We start from the raw sequence: 20,356 nt of genomic DNA on the forward strand, positions 1-20,356 counted from the left end.
TACAAAGTCAGCCTATTTGCCCCCAACAATCTGGGTCCTCATTTTACCCACCTCGGAAGGACGGAAGGCTGAGTCCACCTGGAGCCGGTCAGGATTGAACTCCTGGCAGTGGGCAGAGTTAGCCTGCAACGCTGCATTCTAACCACTGCACTACCAGGGCTCTTCAACAAATAATTTCATCTTTTTGTGATAAATTTCCCATCGTTTTCACCCAGGGCAAGTGACTGTTTGAAACTGCAGGGATTTGAACATTTTCAGTTAACAGCCACTGATCCATCTGGCATGGCTGTTGGCTAATGCCTTCTTCGGGACCGGAAACCACGATACGTCCAAAACAAAAGAGGGAGCACAAATTTTCTTTTAATTACAAAAAAAAAAACAAAAACCGAAATTACAATATAATACAGAAACTTTTTACACGCGGATTAGAATGGTTTCCTACCAGAAGGGTAAAGAAAAATATTTTTTTTCCCCTTCTCCTGGTTTTGGGTCTTTTATTTTATTTTTTATTTAGTTTTCAGCTATGTTATACAAAGTTGTAGAACATGCAACTCTTGCGTTGATAGGGCTTTGCTCCTTTAAATTCATTTCTCTCTCTCTTTTCTTTCTTTCTTTCTTTTTTTTTTTGCTAAGTGCAAATGCTAAATTTCTCTCTCCACCTTTTAAGGCAAGTTAAATGCAACACTGCAAAGTTCATTATAGAAAGTACCTATTAAAATGTCAAAGTGGGGGGGGAGGGGAATCCATACACTTCTCCTTGTCTACCCGTAAAGAGATGCAACGCTTTCGGCGAGATAGATACTCTATACCGTATATATATGCATATATATAAAAAAGAAGCTACCAATTAAAAAACACCCACCCACCCCCGCAAAAAAATGGGATTTTCATACAAATTCCACTCTCCACCCAAGTAAATTCCCACGCCTAGGCATGTCCGTTTAAAAGATCCGACGGGAAGATTCAGATGAAAGAAGAGAGGGGGGGAAAGACAAAACTAGGCCAACTGACAACATCCAGGAGTTTTAAGAGAAAAAGATGGCTTGTAAAAAAAAAAAGCAAAGAGGGAGGAAAAATCACACCCGCAACCTTGCAGACTTAATCGATCGCATTGCTGGGGCCCCGAATCCAGAAAGGGAAAAATTAAAAAATTGAAAAAGATCTAAAGGCTGGTTAAATCTCTTTGCCCTCACCTTGGTACGATTGGGTTTTCTTCGGAAGGGACAAACGAAGACTGCAGGTGGCCTCCCATTTTATTGGCACAACCTCTGGAGGCGTGGTGGCTAAAACACCTTCCCATCTTCAAGTTTTGAATAGTCAGGGTTTGTTTTATTTAAAAAAGAATGGGTTGGTTATGACGTTACCTGCTACAGATTGCACCAAACAATCAATCAATCATCTCCATGGGAATTGATAAACCTGGAAAGATCTGGAGATGCATGTTTTGCGCAATCCGTTTCTTCCTTTTTCATGTAGGTCAGAGGTGTCCAAACCTGGGAACTTTTAAGACTTGTGGACTTCAACTTCCAGAATTCCCCATCCAGTTGAAGTCCACAAGTCTTAAAGTTCCCAAGTTTGGAAACCCCTGAAGTAGATAGTTTTGGAAAAAGCAAAGAGCCGATGGGAGTCAGATGTTCTTGTCAATATCTTTTTCCTGATGCTTTGGACTTCTTCCTTCCCATATTTTCTTCCTCAAATGAATTGGGAGACTTAGTCCCAAGGAAAGTCCAAGAAACAGACATGTCTTTTTCTAAACCATGAGTGGGCTAGCTGAAGTTCTCTAGAAGATGCTGAGGTGAGTATGGCTAGTGATGGAGAGAGCCTGGGCTTTTTCTTCTAAACCATTTCCCTGAAGCAGAGAAAATGGAAATAAGAAATTACTTAGTTAAATCAGGGCTCTCCAACTTTGGCAACTTTTAAGACTCGTAGACTTCAACTCCCAGAATTTAACTTCTGTGTAAGGATCTTCCGCTGGGTGGGGAATTCTGGGAGTTGGAAATCCACAGGTTTTAGGGTAGCCAAGGTTGGACACCTCTTGAGTTAAATGATGAAGGAATTCTCACTTGTTACGGGCAACCTTGTTCCAACTCCTAGTTCAAGTACAGAAATGAGATCGAAGAGGCAGGTTGGGTTTTCCACAACCAGGAGTAAATAAATCCAGCCTTTAACCAGCGGAAAAAGCCGTGCTAATATTCTGGAACTTGAAGCAGAGGAAGGAGAGGGGAGAAGGGAATTTCTGCATCAGCAGATGAATAATGTAGGAGCAAAACGAAGGATGCAAGTCCTTTCCAGTTTAAATCTACTCCAAGTAGCCAAAACCTATCCAGAATATGTTTTTTTTAAAGAAATGAAGCTTTAAGATGCAAAATTTCCTAGGAATGAGGATTCTTTCTAAAACTCAAGCACTTCTAGGAGAACAGGTCCCTTTGGGGTTTTAAGTGGTAGCAAAATTATTTTACATATAGAGAGAGATGTGCTGACAAGTCAACAATTGCTACCTCAAAGATGCCCAACAGTTTTAAGATTAAGGTGCCGATTTTAAAAACCTGAATAAGATCCATCTAGCACAGTATCGAGATCAGCTCGGACTTGACGTGTTTCGTGGGCTTGGTTTTCGTGGCCGCACGACAGCAAAGGGAAAAAAACCCAATTTTGAATCTACGTGGCTAAGTTGGAGCCGGAAATGGCAACACATGGAATGGAAGACAACAGAAAACTTTGGGATGGAAGAACTTCGGGAAAATATGGCTCCTCTCGGATTAAATCCCCAGCCAGTCCCAATACGGAGATGCATTTTTACCGTCAAGCGCATCAAACGTTTTCTCACCAAAGAAAAAGGGTCCCAAATTTGCCATGGGAACATTCGGCTAATCGATCAGTCTGATCGATCCTGATCGATCGGGGATTATGTGTGGGCCACGTAGATCTACAATGGGTTGTGAAACACCCCCCCCCCCCGGGAAGTGAGCAGCTATTCAAAGCCTCCAAGGTTTATTTCAGAATAATTTGAAAGAAAAAGCCGCTTGGTAAAAGAATCGGGAGTGTGCATGATCATGTCCGGAAAGAAAGGCAGGGAAAGGGGAGAAGGTCAACCGTTTTGGGTATCCAGGAGGAAAAACAAAAGAACATTAAAAAGCTGGCTTGATAATATCGTGTGAAAAGAAACAGGTAGCTAGAATCAGGGAGGGAAGCTCTCGAAAAAAGAGCTGCCTGGCTTCATTTTCCTGGCAGTTCCTGGATTTTTTTCCACACTTAAATGGAGAGCGGGGAAGAAATGACAATATTTACGGGTTCTCTTTGCTGTGGCCAAAAGGATCCTGCCGTCCAAGGAATAATAATAGTTTTTCTTACGAGGGAAATTCGAAAATAAAAATAAAAAAATTAAAAAGGGAGGGAGCGAGCGAGCGATCTGGGAGACAAACAAGACCCAGCCCAGATTCAAACCCAACTTTTGTATTACTATTGCTTTGAGCTGGAAGCTGCAGGGAAGATTCCCTCGGTTGGGATTGATGTTTAGGAAAAGAAGAGAGAGAAAGCTGTTTTCTGCAACATTCCCTCCCCCCCCCCCCAACCTGGCGTCTGCCAAGATGTAAGAGGCTCTCAGCTTCCAGGCTTCTGACCCAGAGAGACCCTCCCTGGCCAAAACTTTGGAGCAGAGGGTCATCAACCTGATGTGGAGTGGCTGGAAGCTTCGGGGAAGGGAAGCTGTTTCTGAAGACAAGGAAGTTTTCCTTCCTGAAATCACGAGACCCAGCCGTGGTGCTCACTTCCTTGTCCTCCAAGCTCCCGCTGATCACACAGGAACTTTCTGAGGTCACCCCTCATTCCCAATCAGCCACGGAGGACCGACGGGGGCTACAGGTGTTCTGAAGATGGAAAGGGAAATCTGGGGGAGGAGGAATATTTGGAGAACAGTCCCTATCCGTCCATCCAACTGATCTAAACCATGGTTTCTCAACCTGAGCGCAGGGGTGAAATGCTACCGGTTCACCCGAACCGATAGTGAAAAAATGCTACCGGTTCGTCTGACACTGGTAATTCAGCTACCGGTTCGGTTCTGACCATCAGCTGTGTGACAAATCGCGTGGCACAGCTGATTGCACAGCTGATCGTCATCCAAACTAGTAGTAAAAAAATGCTATTGGTTCGGTTCCGACGATTCAGCTGCGCTGTGCAGTTTATATTCACTAGAAAGCAGGAAAGCCTGCTTTCTAGCGAATCTCAATCGTGCGGCACGGCTGTTCCCCCTCGCTGCTCTACTTACCTTTGCAGATTCTGAAAAGGGTGCTTAATCCTTTTTCAGCGCTGCGCGGTAGCGCCGGCGGTGCACACGCCCACGAAGCGAGCCGGTAGCGAAGCGAACCGGTCGCAGACTTCAGAGCGTTTCACCCCTGCCTGAGCGGCTTTAAGATGGCTGGGCTTTTAAGATGGGTGTATTCCAATTCCTACAGCTTGCTGAGGATCTCTGGGAGTTGAAGTCCACTCCTCTTAAAGCCGCTCCGGTTGAGAAACTGAAGTCAGCCCTTAAACGGTTCTGTGGAAGAACCCAAGACCTAAATGTTGAGACCACAGATCTAGCTTCTGGGTTACCTGTTCACACCTGGGTTTCAAGAGGTGGAGGATGCATAAGGGAGCTTAGAGGCATGTGCTCCCACAGGTAAGGGGGTGGAGGATCCAAGGGGAACTTCTCCCAGGTGTGGGGATCATCCTGAGCATTCACCCCAACGCCAGAGGAAAAGCAGAGGAGACCCAGCCCAATTGCACACCTGTCTCTCCCCAGAACCCCCAATACTTTTGACCCCTTTTGTAGGGCAGCCAGCTTATCATCCCTTCGTTCCACGCACAACGGAGGAAACCGCCACGAGGCTGCAGCATCAATAGCCAAATCGGGGCTCCAACTCCAGACACGAATACCGAAAAGCGGCAGCCGGCCACGGCGATGGCCACAACCGCCAATTTCATTTCAAGACCGATCCGGTTTGTGTTTTCAAAGCCCCCCCCCTCTGAGCTGCAATCGAAGTACGTCAAATTCGCGAGGGGTCTCTCCCAGCTCGCTTTAGGAAACCCCGGCATCTGTCCCTTGGCTTTTCCTAGCAGAAGAAGGAAGAGGTGGAAGATCTAAGCCACAAAAAAAAAGCCCCCCCCCTGGTTTTCTGGGAATTAAGGACCGCCACTTGAGCGTTTCAAATATTCCAAAGAGTCCCCCTGCCACCTTCAATCTCTTTTGGGGTTCAGATGCTGGGAGGTCCTACAGCCAATGGAAGAAGTTGACCAGGACAAATTTTGTTGACCTAGAACGCATTTTGGCCGTAATGGCGCCCCGTCCTTCAACCCAACTCCTGCGGAAGCCCATCTTCTCAAACACCGAGAGCACCTGGAGAAAAAATTAAAACAGTGCTGGGATAAACCCTTATTGCAAACTAGGGCTCCCCTGCACCTAGCGGAGGGCGGAAACGGACCTCTGAACTGGGAGAGACAACCAGGAGGCGGGAAGGAACAGGAGCGAAGGTGGACATTGCAGTTTCATGGGAGCGGGTGGGCGGAAGAGCGACCGTCGACAACCAGTGTGTGTGGACTTTCCCTGCAGCAAAGTTCCGGAAGGAACGGCGCCTATCCCGAAAGCGGGATCAGAACCGATGCCGAGGCTGAGGCCCGAAGTGCATAGGGAGGTTGGGCTCCAACTGCAGGTTCATTTGGGGGAAGTCGTAGTTCACTCTCATGTTGGGGAGTGGGGGGACGTAAGGGGCCGGGATGGGCCCCAGGTTGATGGGCCCCAGGTTGTTGTACAGGGGGTGCACGGGGGCCAGAGGGAAAGGGGGGTGACCGAACGGGTAGGGGCGCATTTGGTGGTGGTGGTGGTGGTGGTGGAAGTTCTGGGGAACCGGCCTGGGGATGGCTTCGATCCGTGGGATCTTCTCCGCGGGTTTTTCTGCCGGAGGACCGATCCGCTTGAAACTGTTTTCTGCAAAAGAAAACAAACATATATATATATGTAAGAAAGAGAAGAGTGGCAAGGAGGTGATGACTTAAAAAGAATTATGGGTGCCCTGCTTGAATGGGTTTCCTAGTATTAACCAGGTCATTTGGACTCATCTTCGTGCCACATCTATATTTCTTTAGCGACAAATATGGATTAGCACTGATGATGTTCCCTAGTTGGGTCATGAAATGTCTGCAAGGAAACCTTCAAGCTCAGAGAGCATCAAGGACCCCACAGTCGTCATCCTCCTCCTCTTCCTCCTCCTCTATTGTTCTTTTTCCTCCTCTTCTCTTCTTCTTTTTCTTCTTCTTCCTCCTCCTCCCTGCAAACCCCTCTCCCTTCTAGCACTGATGATGTTCCCTAGTTGGGTCATGAAATGCCTGCAAGGAAACCATCAAGCTCAGAGAGCATGAGGGACCCCCTCGTCCTTATTCTCCTCCTTTCCTTCTCCACCACTCCACACCCCACTGCTTCCTAGCACTGATACTGTTCCCTAGCTGGATAATGCAATGTCTGCCAGAAAACCACCAAGCTGAGAGAGCACCAAGGACTCTATAGACCTCTTCCTCCCACCCACTTCCTCCCCTTCTCTGCCTCTCCTTTCCCACTCCTCTTCTCCTTTTCCCCCTCTTCCTTCTCCTCCTTCCTGCCTTTCTCCTGTCCACAACCCCACTTCCTTCTAGCGCTGATGATGCTACCTGGTTGGGTCATGAAACGTCTGCAAGAAAACCACCAAGCTCAGAGAGCACCCAGGACCCTGAGCTACAAATATTCTCCTTTAATTGGTAAAGGCAAATATCCCCACCGAACGCAGCTTTTCATGCTTCTATCCATTCCACGCAAAGTTTAAAACCAACCTCCGTTCTTCCTCTTTTGTTCTTCTTCCGCTTCCTTCTGAATTTCGTGGATGACCTTCTCATCGTCCTCCTGTAAAGAGACAGGGAGACTCAGAACCGTCACGAGAACGCTAGGTTCGATGCGCTTAAATTTATACATGTACGGTATATAAAAAGGAAAACCTGTGAGGCTGAACGAAGAGCTTCTGCTCTAATAAATTAAGAGGGGAAAAAAATCTAATTTATTTTGCACACATGGGTTGGAGACCTCGACTCGGGTCTGCTGCCATTTGCTCACGGCGGATCACTCCCAATTCCAGGACTGAAAAATATTTCAGCGCTACCCCCTGCATCTCTGGCTCCTGAAATTTCATCCACAAGACTTCCAAGCGTGCCTTGAGGTCTTCCCCTGAGGAGTGACTGCCCAGAGCACTTCTGAACAATCTCCATTCTTCTCCTTCTCAAATTTAACAGATGAACAGAGTTGGAAGGGACCTTGGAGGTCACCTAGTCCAACCCCCTCTGCCCAAGCAGGAGACCCTACTACACCATTTCTGACAGATGGCTGTCCAGTCTCTTCTTGAAAGCCTCCAGGGATGAAGCTCCCACAACTTCCGAAGGCAACTTCTGTTCTTTACAGATTAACAGAGTTGGAAGGGACCTTGGAGGTCACCTAGTCCAACCCCCTCCGCTCAAGCAGGAGACCCTACACCATTTCTGACAGATGACAGTCCAGTCTCTTCTTGAAAGCCTCCAGGGATGAAGCTCCCACAACTTCCAAAGGCAACTTCTGTTCTTTACAGATGAACAGAGTTGGAAGGGACCTTGGAGGTCATCTAGTCCAACCCCTCTGCCCAAGCAGGAGACCCTACTACAACATTTGTGACAGATGGCAGTCCAGTCTCTTCTTGAAAGCCTCCAGGGATGAATTTCCCACAACCTCTGAAGGAAACTTATGTTCCATGGGTTGATTGTTCTCACTGTCAGAAAGTTCCTCCTTATTTCCAGGTTGAATCTCTCCTTGGTCAGTTTCCATTCATTACTCCTTATCTGGCCTTCGGGTGCCTTGGAAAATAGGTTGGCCCCCTCCTCTCTGTGGCAGCCCCTCCAATATTGGAAGACTGCTATCCTGTCTCCCCTGGTCCTTCTCTTCCCTAGACTACCCATGCCCAGTTTCTGCAACTGTTCATCATGTCTTACTCCAGGGCCCTCATCATCTTGGTTGCTCTTCTCTGCACTCCTTCTAGAGTCTCAACCTCTTTTTTACAGTGTGGTGACCAAAACTACATGGAGGACTCTAGTTTTGTTCTTACTAGGACTTATTCTAAATATATATTCTAAATGTAGAATCAATAGACTGCTAACATGAGAAAAATGCTAAGGGTGAAGAAACTCACGTAAACTTGCAAAACTAGTTGGAAACAAATGGCCATCCGAGAGAGAGAGAGAGAAAGAGAGAGAAAGAGAAAGAGAGAGAGAGAGAGAGAGAGAGAGAGAGAGAGAGAGAGAGAAACATGTCTGGAAATTGTGTCAAAGCCCTTTCTCTTCTCCTTCCTTCCTTCCCTCCCTCCTTCCTTCCAAAACTCCTTCCTCCAGAATGGCTTGCTAGATAAAAAGTTTTCTTCATTCTTTCTCTCTCTCTCCTACTCCAAACAAACAGTCGTAGGGAACTTCTTACGGTGAAATAGCAATTTATGGAAATAGCAAAGGACCAGCCCACGGTGCCTCTGGCAGCCAAACAGGGTGTGGGGATGTGGGGCACGTGGCCCTCCTGCATCCCGTTTTGGTTGGCAGGGTGCTGGAGGAGGCGTCCATCCCGTCTCCTTTCCCCCATCTTGGCCGGCCCGCAGAGGAGAACTACAATGCCGAACCAGCCCTCAAAGAAATCCAGTTTGACATCCCTGATCTAAGGCTTGCTCACGGCCCCTGAGGCTTTGGGATTGGAAGTCTCTAGGCCAGCCGTGACTGGGGACAGAAAACTAAAGAGGAAGGGGAAAAACCCTGCAAAGACCAAAAAGAGCATAAAAAACAAAATTCTCCAATCAAACTGCAAGACAATCTTGATTGCTGAAGCTTCCCCAGCAGACGTATTCCTTTCCGACTCAGAAACAAAACCAAAAATAAAATAAAATAAATTATTATCTTACAAGATATATTTACAGTCTTTGTATCAAGCCGGAATAACTGGCTAATTATTTCAGGATGGAGGGATTTATATTTAAAAGTGGCGTTTCCCATGAGTCTATAGGAACTGGTCCCTCCATCTGTAATTTGATATGCAGGAATATATAGATCTTCTCCCCCCACCCACCCCAATTTTTCCTCTCTCCATGTGTGGGCACAGCTGTTCCCAATAAGCTCAAAATGCTTTCATGATGTATGGATGTTCAGAGGGAGGAGGAGAACAAGGACTTTTAAAAAAAGAGAGAAAGATCATTCCCATATTAAACCGGGGATCGTCTCAACAGTAACCGGGAAAATGGTGATGGAGCCAAGCTAAATCTCACCGAGAAAGTGGAAAAGTGAAGGCAGAGAGGCAGGGTTGAAATGGTGAAAGGACACCAGCCAGGACAGAGCGCGCAGAAGATAAGAGTAACAGAGTTGGAAGGGACCTTGGAGGTCTTCTAGTCCAACCCCCTGCTCAGGCAGGAAGCCCTAGAACATTTCAGACAAATGGTTATCCAACATCTTCTTAAAGACTTCCAGTGTTGGAGCATTTACAACTTCTGAAGGCAACTTGTTCCACTGATTAATTGTTCTAACTGTCAGGAAGTTTCTCCTCAGTTCTCAGTTGCTTCTCTCCATCATTAATTTCCACCCATTGCTTCTTGTTCTACCCTTGGGTGCTTTGGAGAATAGCTTGGCTCCCTCTTCTTTGTGGCAGCCCCTGAGACATTAGAAGACTGCTATGTCATCCCTAGTCCTTATCTTTGTCAAGACTAAACATTCCCATATTTAGAGAGACCTTAGAAAGATTGCAGAAATAGGTAGGTAGGTAGGTAGAGATAGATAGATAGATAGATAGATAGATAGATAGATAGATAGATAGATAGAGATAGATAGATAGATAGATAGAGATAGATAGATAGAGAGATAGAGATAGATAGATAGATAGATAGATAGATATAGATAGATAGATAGATAGATAGATGGATGGATGGATGGATGGATGGATGGATGGATAGATGATAGATAGATAGAGATAGATAGATAGATAGATAGAGATAGATAGATAGATAGATAGATAGATAGATAGATGAATGGATAGATGATAGATAGATAGATGATAGATATAGACGATAGATATAGATAGATAGATAGATAGATAGATAGATAGAGAGAGAGAGAGAGAGAGAGAGAGAGAGAGAGAGAGAGAGAGAGAGAGAGAGAGAGAGAGAGAGAGAAGCTCAATAAACACAGAGAGGTCCTAAAATAACACTAGCACTTAGCACTTAGGTATATATATACCGCTTCACAGTGCTTTTATAGCCTCTTCTAAGTGGTTTTACAGAGTCAGCCTCTTGCCCCCAACAATCTGGGCCTTCATTTGACCCACCTCGGAAGGATGGGAGACTGAGTCAACTTGGAGCCTGGTGAGACTCGAACTGCCAAATTTCAGGCAACCGGCAGTCAGCAGAAGTAGCCTGCAGTACTGCACTCTAACCACTGTGCCACCGCAGCTCTTGGCATCCCTGGACTTCTCGGGAGTCTTCCTGGGGGGGGGGGGATCTTCCTGGTTTTCCCTACTCTGATAAGATCAGGTGGTTCTCAAACCTTTTAAACAGGGGGCTAATTTGTGGTCCCTCAGACTGTTGGGGGGGGGCGGACCAGCTGGGTGGGCATGGCTAGGAGGTCATGTGACTAGGTGGGGCTCGCGAAGGTGTCCTGCGCTCGGCCTGCGGGTGGGTGGGGCAGCCTCATGGTCCTGTACGGGCCGGAATAATGGCTTCGGTGGTCCGTAGTTTTGAGGACCCCTGGGGAGAGGAGATAGATAGAGGACGATGCCACTACCACCACTCACGAAGGGCGCTAAGAAATGGCATTTTTAACCGCAGCTGGACACTTGTGGGGTTCACCCCCTTGGGATGGTGGAGAGACCCTCGGGGAAGAAACCCAGGGGTGTCCCAGACACTTACCGTGGGGTCCGTCCAAAGGGAACACCTGGCACAGTCTTGACACGGGGCTCCCGGGGAACGAGGGTGCTGGCAGAAGTGGTCGTACCCGTTAATGGCAGCTCGGCAGAGGTAGCACATCTGGGCCCCGCAACGACACGACATGCGGTTGCAGCCTTCCGATTTGATCAAGCCGGTGGCGCATTTGTGGCACTTCCTGATGCGGGCCGCCGTCATCTTCTCTTCTCTGGAAGGCAACGGGGTCAAGAGTCGGGAGGCTGCCGGAAGGAGGACGGTTGGACTACAGGTGGGCAACAGCTCCATTGCCGGACAGCCGCAGTTTGAACAGGCTGCTTATTATGATTAGGATTATTGTTGTATCTCTTACGCAAAACTAATTGTACCCACACAACAAGTTGCTCACATAGATATGGAGGTTTTTATGTATATTTTTAAAAAGTATCAATAAAACATATGCATGTATGTATGTATATATATTAGGTGTTTGTCAAAGCATAATCAAAATCATTCCCCTGGCTCAGCTGATGAGGGAGGAGAGCTTGTGGCTTAGAGGCTAATACAACTGTCTAATATGTAAAAACAGCCCAGGTTTGAATCCCAGCAAGGGTATGGTTAGCTGATGAGAGCTAAATAGCTTGAAATAGATCTATACTAGTCTCCCTTTATTTATCAGCAAAAAAAAATGTATGTATGTATGTATGCATGTATGTATGCATGCATGCAGGACTTGGCATATTTGGGTCTTTTCCCATGTAAGATTAAAAGTATCTTGGCAACGTTTCGAAGAGGTCCCACTCGCCATCTTCAGGCTGGTGCCTTCGGCTTCGTGCTTGTGCGAGCAAAGCATGATCGGAGCTGCCGTCTTTCTATAAATATTGGTGGGGATGTGTGGAGTGCTGGCTAACCGCTGATCTAAGGAGATCTCCTTTCTGGGACCGCCTTCCTTCCTGAAATGGCCCTCACCTTCCTCTCTGGAAAGACCCTCATTTCTAGACGGTTAGTGGTACCCAGAACATCCGCTTCGGAGTTGCGACGGGATGCCCAATTGCCTTGATGATGGCAGTGAGATTATTTTCATTGCCTCTGGCTTTGTTCTACGCTGATTTTTTTTAAAGGGGGGGGTCTTTTATCTACACTTATGGTGGCTGCCTAGACTCGGCCTGCTGTTTGAGGTGGGTGGCCATATTGTTGCTTTAAATAAATAGCCAAATAAAGAACCGAAGGAGAGGAAAACCAATTAAGTCTAAACATTCATCACCGAATCCACATTCTGCAGGGTTAAAGACCGTCTCCCAGAGAACCAGACAGACAGCAAAACCTTCGGCTAGAAACAATGGAAAGTCTGAGAAACCAGCGGCAGAAGGATGCTGACTTCTGGCAGAGAGAGAGAGAGACAGAGAGAGAGAATGCAGAGCTGCAGGGGCAAAAAGGGGGCCCGGGAAACCAGCCCCACCCTAACAGTTTTCAACCGAGTGGGATTGCTTGTTGCTTAGTTACCGGGATGCTGCCAAAGAAGTATGGAGCTCTTGCAAACACTGGACTGTGTTTAGAAGAGCAGCAGCATTCAAGACTTATATACCGCTTCACACAGGATTTTACAGCCCTCTCTAAGCATTTTATAAATGTTAGCATATTGGCTGCCAACAATTCGGGTCCTCCTTTCACCCACCTCGGAAGGATGGAAGGCTGAGTCAACTGTGAGTCGGTCAGGATTGAACTCCTGGCTGTGGGCAGAATTAGCCTGCAATACTGCCTTCTAACCACTGGGCCACTACAGCTTCCTTCCTTCCTTCTCATTTCCCTTCCCTTCTCACCTTCCTTCCTTCCTCTTCCTCTTTCCCTTCCCAAGGAATAACACTTAAGACTTATATACCGCTTCACAGGGTTTTTACAACCCTCTCTAAGGAGTTTACAGAGTCAGCCTCTTGCCCCCAACAATCCGGGTCCTCGTTTGACCCACCTCGGAAGGACGGAAGGCTGAGCCAACCTTGAGCCTGGTGAGGATCGAACTGCTGGCAGTGGGCAGAGTCAGCCTGCAGTACTGCTATCTAATCACTGCGCCGCCACGGCTCTTAAAAGTGGTGGCATAGTGGTTAGATGCCAGAGCCTCTGGGGTGAGCCAGAGCCTGTCCGTTTTAAGCCTTTGCAGACCTTTTGATGCATGTCGGGTGAGTTTTGATATGACACTCAACCATGCGTGTGCTAAGGATGTTCTAGGACTGTATGTATCTCTAAATCCTTCCGCAGCTCTTACTTTTAAGATAAGGCTAGATCCAAAAGGACTGAGGTTTACTTTATAGTTATGTGTCAGAATGGCACCATCACGAAAGCATCTCCTTCCCTCCATCTTACGCCAAGGAGACACCGGGTAATACAATCTTGAGTTTCTTTCTCACCCTTTCCTGTTTTCCCCCAGCTAAGCTGATGCTTTTGTAACAACAACTTCTGTGCTGTCCCCTAAGCCCACCTTCCCCCTCCTCTACACTGCAGCTGTTAAAAGTCGTCAACACAATTTCCCATAGTTGGAGGCGGCAGACAAGAAAAAAGCTAACGTCTATGCCTTAAAATAGTTTTAAAATAAAAATAAAACCTCCCCACCCACCAAACTCAGGAAACGGTGAAACGTCCTGTCTAAATTCAGGTGCAAGAAATGGCTCAGTCCCTTTGTGTGAGAACCTTGTCCTCTTTCTCTAAAGCTACCAAGTTGCTCATCTCTGCACTAAGCCAGTTTGCTCTGCTGGCTGGGGAATTCTGGGAGTTGAAGTCCACAAGTCTTAAAGTTGCCAAGTTTGGACACCCCTGGGTTATACTATCATTACATGCTCTAGTAAAAGTAAAGATAAAGGTTCCCCTCGCACATATGTGCTAGTTGTTCCCGACTCAAGGGGGCGCTGCTCATCTCCGTTTCAAAGCCAAGGAGCCAGCGCTGTCCAAAGACGTCTCCGTGGTCATGTGGCCGGCATGACTCAACGCCGAAGGTGCACAGAACGCTGTTCCCTTCCTACCAAAGGTGGTCCCTATTTTTCTACTTGCATTTTTTTTACGTGCTTTCGAATTGCTAGGTTGGCAGAAGCTGGGACAAAGAACGGGAGCTCACTCCGTTACGCGGTGCTAGGGATTCGAACCGCCGAACTGCTGGCCTTTCTGATCGACAAACTCAGCATCTTAGCCATTGAGCCACCGCGTCCCATGACATGCTCTAGAGGTGTTAAAAGGGCCACTGTGCCATCCTCTCTTTCAGTGGTGAAATTCAAATTTTTTTACTACCGGTTCTGTGGGCGTGGCTTGGTGGGCGTGGCAGGGGAAGGATGCTGCAAAATCCCCATTCCCTCCCCACTCTGGGGCCAGCCAGAGGTGGCGTTTGCCGGTTCTCCAAACTACTCAAAATTTCCGCTACCGGTTCTCCAGAACCTGTCAGAACCTGCTGGATTTCACCCCTGCTCTCTTTGCAAAAAGAATTGTTAGCAATCTTGGCTTGCAGAGCAAAATGGGGAAAAAGAGATCAAGGCTAGCTCTTCCTACACACACACACACACACACACACACACACACACACTTAGGAAACCTACAAGCAGGGGTATTGTATCTCAATGATCAGGAAATATCACCAGGAAATGATTTCTTAACACGATAACGTGCAAATTTCTAGCCTCCGATGCAAACTCTTGTTTCCATCAGTTAACCAACGCAGATGTGTCCCTACCCTTGCAGAGTGTGCAGAAAGAAGGAAAAAATAGAGTCATTATATTTCGCGGCGTGGAAAAACAAATGAAAGGTTTGCATACGGCCCTAAGGAGAAAAGCAGGGCCTCTGTGAAAGAGGGAAGAAAAGGGAATTTACCCACGAGGCGCTCAAGAACCCCAATCCTAGAGTAATTTTGAGGTCCCCTACTTCAACTCTACCCAAACTCCCAATTCCTCTCGGCAGTAGCCCAACTGCCCTTCACCAGATCCAGGGGGTGGGCAGGTTGGAGGTTGCAGGGTTTCGGGAGAACTTCTAGCTAAGATTCTATGCAGTTTGGAGAACCCTCAAATCCCACTCCTGGCTGACCACGCCCACCTCGCCCCTCCCAGGAGTCACCACGCGGCCCGTGCAGGTAAGGGCAAAGGCGCGCCCTGAGGCTCAGGGAGGGCAAAAAAACGGGCATACCGGAAGTTCGGGAAGTCCAGAGGGCCTCTGGAGTGTGGAGGAGGCCATTTCCCCCCATTTTCTATGTAGTAGAATGTGCCATGTATGTATTACATTCGACTATTTATATGTAGTACATGCTCCGTATAAATACAGCCATGTAGTAGGCTGCATTGCAATTATCCTTCTCATCTTTTTCATGTACATAGTAATATGTACTACGGCTGTATTTATATATAGCAGTATGTACTATGCAAATGTAGTCCTATGTACATAGTATATACTACTACATTTATTTTAGACTTCACGAACTACAGTGAATTCTATATTCACTATTTTGCATATAATTATATAATTCCCAGTTGCAATGGACGGCTGTGAAGGTTGGACCATAAGGAAGGCTGAGCGCCAAAGAATGGAGGCCTTTGAACTCTGGTGCTGGAGAAGACTCCTGCATTGAGTCCCTTGGACTGCAAGGCCATCCAACCGGTCAGTCCTAGAGGAGGTCAACCCTGACTGCTCTTTAGAAGGCCAGACCCTGAAGAGGAAACTCCAATTCTTTGGCCACCTAATGAGAAGGAAGGGCTCCCTGGAGAAGAGCCTCATGCTGGGAACGATGGAGGGCAAAAGAAGAAGAAGGGGACGGCAGAGAAGGAGGTGGCTGGATGGAGTCCTCAAAGCAGTCAGCGTGAGCTTGAATGGACTCCAGAGGATGGGAGAGGACAGGAAGGCCTGGAGGAATGTGGTCCATGAGGTCGTGATGAGTCAGACATGACTTCTCAACTAACAACAACAACAAACTGTAGATACTTGGTTTGAAACACAGGTAACTCCTAGATCTTGACACCTCTATTATTTTACTATTATGTCATGGACCACGACTAACGTATCTTGTTAGCATCCTGCAATGAAGAGGTCCGTGTAATTCAAAACTTTTAAATTTTGCTCTATGGACTAAAATAGCGATGTTGTACAGTATCTCCCAGCTTTGAACTGGAAGATTGTCCTACACACAGCTTTTTTAGGGATTGAGGCATGGGGAATTTGCGAATTCAGCTATAGGCTGGCCCTGGGTGCTACGGCCTTCCTTTTTTGGTCACTGCCTTTTGCGATTCGGGCTCAGAGGGGGAGCCCGTCGTTCCCTTCTGCGCTATTCTCATTTCGTCTTCTCTCCCAGCAGGAAACCCTTAGCCGAGCAGGAAGGTGGCTCTGAAAAATCCCGCTGTGCTTCCTCTTCCTTTCGCCCAAACAGGAAGTCTCATTGTCCGAGTTTCAGCTGGGCCCAGTGGGTTGGCCAAAAAGACATCACCTCGGTGGAAAGGATACCCAGCGGAGGTCTTCCTTCCTTCCCCTCTTCTTCTTCTAGACGAATAAAGCTTAAAAACCTGGCGTATTATTAAATTCCTCCCCCTTCCTCTCTCGATAAATATATCCTGCGGAAGAATGGCAGCACGACGGAAGCTTTTTTTTTTTTTTAAAGTATCTAATTATCAACTCTAATAATCTAGAGTTGTTTGGCAAGACAAAAGACAGGCAAAGATTCCCCTCGCACATCTGTGCTAGTCGTTCCCGACTCTAGGGGGCGGTGCTCATCTCCGTTTCAAAGCCGAAGAGCCAGCGCTGTCCGAAGACGTCTCCGTGGTCATGTGGCCGGCATGACTCAATGCCGAAGGCGCACGGAACGCTGTTCCCTTCCCACCCTAAGGTGGATCCTATTTTTCTACTTGCATTTTTATGTGCTTTCGAACTGCTAGGTTGGCAGAAGCTGGGACAAGTCACGGGAGCTCACTCTGTTACCCGGCGCTAGGGATTCGAACTGCCGACTTTTCTGATCGACAAGCTCAGCGTCTTAACGACTCAGCCACCGTGTCCCCTGTCTAAATTTGGGAGGGGCATAAAAACTATGGGGATCTCATGAACATCATCTTCCCTCCCCTTTGCTAGGATCCTTTCTGACCACTTATCAGCTGCCTTCAGAGTCAGACTTCAGTGGGGCAGACGAACAGCTGGGGCCTGTTCCCAGTGGGTGCATGCGCAGAGCTGCCAGACGAAGGGAAGAGCTAAAGAACAGGGGTTAACTTGGGAGTAAGGCCACAGGTGGACGATGAATGGCCCCTCCCAGAGGGAATAAAAGAGGAGCGAAAGGGGAGTGGAGTTTGCAGGAGACCATTAGTTTGCTTAATTGGTTCGTGATTCTCCGAGACTCCTTGCCAAGTTCTGCAGACCTCAGCCTGGCAGCTCTCCAAGCCAGATGAGGTCTCTGACTGTAAATCCTCCCTTGAAAGACTTTGCTGGATGTGAATGAGCAGAATTCACAGTCAATTAATAAAAGGGGTTTTTGCCGGGACCAGGAGTTTGCTTCAGCCTCTCGGGGAGTCTCAGTCAGAACAGGTACTTACATGGATGTTCTGTATTTAATGTCGTCCTTTTCCGCCAGCTGTTCACAACTCAGGTTCATGTGTTCCTTCCAGAGGCCTTGGCATTTTCTGCATGTTTCCTGGAAAAGAAGACAGAGAGATTAAGCAAAGCAAGGAGAACCCACCCAATCCAGGTTACCAGTCAGGGAAGCTGCAATGAATCCTGCACCGAGCAAAAGGTTCTGGACAACGGGCAGTCCTCGACATACGACCCGTTCATTTAGTGACCGTTCAAAGCTCTTCCCCATGCAGCCCCCTCTCACCAGAGATCCCAAGCGATCTATGCATTTCAACCTATGGATTCCGGAAGAGAGATTGCCAGCGCTGCTCTCCGGAGATAATAACCCTCTCCAGAACTTCAATGAGAGCCTCCCTTCCTTACTCCCACGAAAAGGGCCCTCCAAACACTGAGTATCATTCAGCAGCTAAGATTGCCATCTTGTGGCTTAAAGGCAGCCCCAGGCAAGACGCTGGACTGCATCCCACCCAAGACCAGCCTGGGTCTTCACGCAGGGTGATAAAAGGATGAACCAGGCTGTCAACAGCTGCGGAGGGAGGGGGGAGGGGAGAAGATTTGCCAAGCCGACTTTAACTGCTCTGTGAAAGTCTAAATGTTGACATAAGTCCCAAAGCTGTTTGAGGCTGGATGGTTTCCATCAGCAAACGATCCAGAAGGATGAGCTACACCGCTCCTTGCAAAGCAGCCAAGAGTCAAGCATGAAGCTCTGTGCAACGGAAGGAGCTGTGGGTGGGCACTGAGCCCAAAGACTCTTATGTCTGTCTGTCTGTCTGTCATTTTTCTCTCTATTTTATTCATTCTATCTATCTATCTATCCTCCACCTACCTACTATCCATCAATCCATCCATCCCTCTATGTATGTATCCATCCATCCATCCATCATATATCTATCCCTCCCTCCCTCAACATATCTACCTACTATCTATCTGTCTGTCTATCCATCCATCTATCCACCCATCCACCTGTCTGTCTATGTATCCATCCATCCACCAACCACCCATCCATCCCTCCCTCCCTCCACACACCAGCTATCCATCCATCCATCCATCCATCCATCCATCCATCCATCCATCCATCCATCCATCATCTCTATCTATCTATCTATCTATCTATCTATCTATCTATCTATCTATCTATCTATCTATCTATCTATCTATCCATCCATCCATCCATCCATCCTTCCTTCCTTCCTTCCTTCCTTCCTTCCTTCCTTCCTTCCTTCCTTCAACGAAAAGAAGGACTAGGGGTGACATGATAGCAATCTTCTAATACCTGAGGGGCTGCCACAAAAAAGAGAGAATACAGCTATTCTCCATAGTACCTTAAGGCAGGACAAGAAGCAATGGGTGGAAATTAATCAAGGAGGGAAGCAACTTAGAACTAAGGAGAAATTTCCAATGTCTCAGGGGTTGCCACAAAGAAGAGGGAGTCAAGCTATTCTCCAAAGCACCTGAAGGCAGGGTAAGAAAGCAATGGGTGGAAACTAATCAAGGAGAGAAGCAACTTAGAAGGAGAAATTTCCTGAAGTGAGAACAATTAATCAGTGGAACAGAAGTTGCCTCCAGAAGTTGTGAATGCCCCAACACTGGAAGTCTTTAAGAAGATGTTGGATAACTGTTTGTCTGAAGTGGTGTAGAGTTTCCTGCCTAAGCAGGGGGTTGGACTAGAAGACCTCCAAGGTCCCTTTCAACTCTGTTATTCTGTATTCTATACTATCCATTTCTCTTCTCTCAAAAAAACCCCAACAAATTTGCACTTGATGGATTAAAATGTTCCGAAGGAAAAACTAAACGACCAGGATCGGTGCAGAACCTTTAAACTAATTATTTGTTTTATTTTTGTTTTCCCTTGGATGGGACGGAACGATCCCGCAAAACAAACACACAGGAAGGTTTCAACACCCAAGTTAAGTTTCCATGTTTATTTGCAGCGAGTCTCTTGTTATGACTCTGCCGTGTCGTTGAGCAATGAAGATATTTACGGCCTCGCAGAGGGGTTGTGCAAGCGAAGGAGAAAAAGCTGTGTTTGGAAGCGCGGCGGGGGCCTGTAGCAAAACAATTCTCGGGCACCTGAGTACAGCCGTTCTCCAACGCAGTGGCCTTCGGATGGGTTGGCACCGCCCGTGGGGAGACACGCACTCTCCACACCATCACAACGGGGCATTCAGGTTGGAGAAAAGATGCATAAAAGATCAAGGGACCCAGGCGAAGACAGACAGAAAAACAAGAGGAATATGGAACAAACAAAAAGAGAGAGAGAAAATAAAAGAGGAAGTGGCAAAGGATTATGCCAAGCCTTGCATCACAACTCCAGATGAGGAGAATTTAGAAGCACTGCTTGGGGTGAGGAGGAGGAGGCAGGAATAGATGAAGGTTAATTTCAAAAGCGCAGTTCTCCTCAGAGCTGGCTTGGTCATCTTTTTCCAAAGAACGAAAGATACCTGCCAGGGTTCTGAGGGATGCCCTAATTAACTCATGAGCCTCAAGCCAAGTTTCAAAAAGAAATCCAGTTATATATTAGGAGCAACATGTCAGCAGGTATCGGAGTGAAGCCAGCTCTGTCCCACGCAATTTACTACGGCCCAACTATGACCTTGTTCCCCCTCCCCCCCCCGTGTGTCATAAATCACATTCTCCAAAGGTATAAATCACATTCTCCAAGCGTGTAGAAAACACACCTGGCTCTGGTAACCTGAGATACAACTTTGAGAAAGGTATGTATGGGATCTGCTTCTGAATGGAGCTGCTCCATCAGTTCTCACCCCCCCCCCTCCTGACCTATGGCAACTTGAGAGCAGGCCAGGAATGCTTTAGGAATTGACATTACCCTTCAACTACAGGTA

At 47.3% G+C, this 20,356-nt stretch overlaps 1 protein-coding gene across 1 annotated transcript in view; it reads right to left on the minus strand.

The window, feature by feature from the left end:
• Nucleotides 1–340: 340 nt before the first annotated feature.
• RNF216 (ring finger protein 216) overlaps nucleotides 341–20,356 on the minus strand; it is a 34,701-nt gene continuing 14,685 nt past the window's right edge. The window contains exons 6-10 of the mRNA XM_081965487.1: nucleotides 17,477–17,581; nucleotides 10,953–11,175; nucleotides 6,838–6,907; nucleotides 4,848–5,962; nucleotides 341–3,804 (exon numbers count right to left, since the gene is read on the minus strand). Of these exons, the coding sequence (XP_081821613.1) occupies nucleotides 5,628–5,962; nucleotides 6,838–6,907; nucleotides 10,953–11,175; nucleotides 17,477–17,581 (733 nt within the window). The 3' untranslated portion in view covers nucleotides 341–3,804; nucleotides 4,848–5,627. The remainder of the gene's footprint in view (nucleotides 3,805–4,847; nucleotides 5,963–6,837; nucleotides 6,908–10,952; nucleotides 11,176–17,476; nucleotides 17,582–20,356) is intronic.

The sequence above is a fragment of the Natrix helvetica genome (assembly GCF_964273705.1).
Source record: "Natrix helvetica genome assembly, chromosome: 13".
NCBI classification, from domain to species: Eukaryota; Metazoa; Chordata; class Lepidosauria; order Squamata; family Natricidae; genus Natrix; species Natrix helvetica.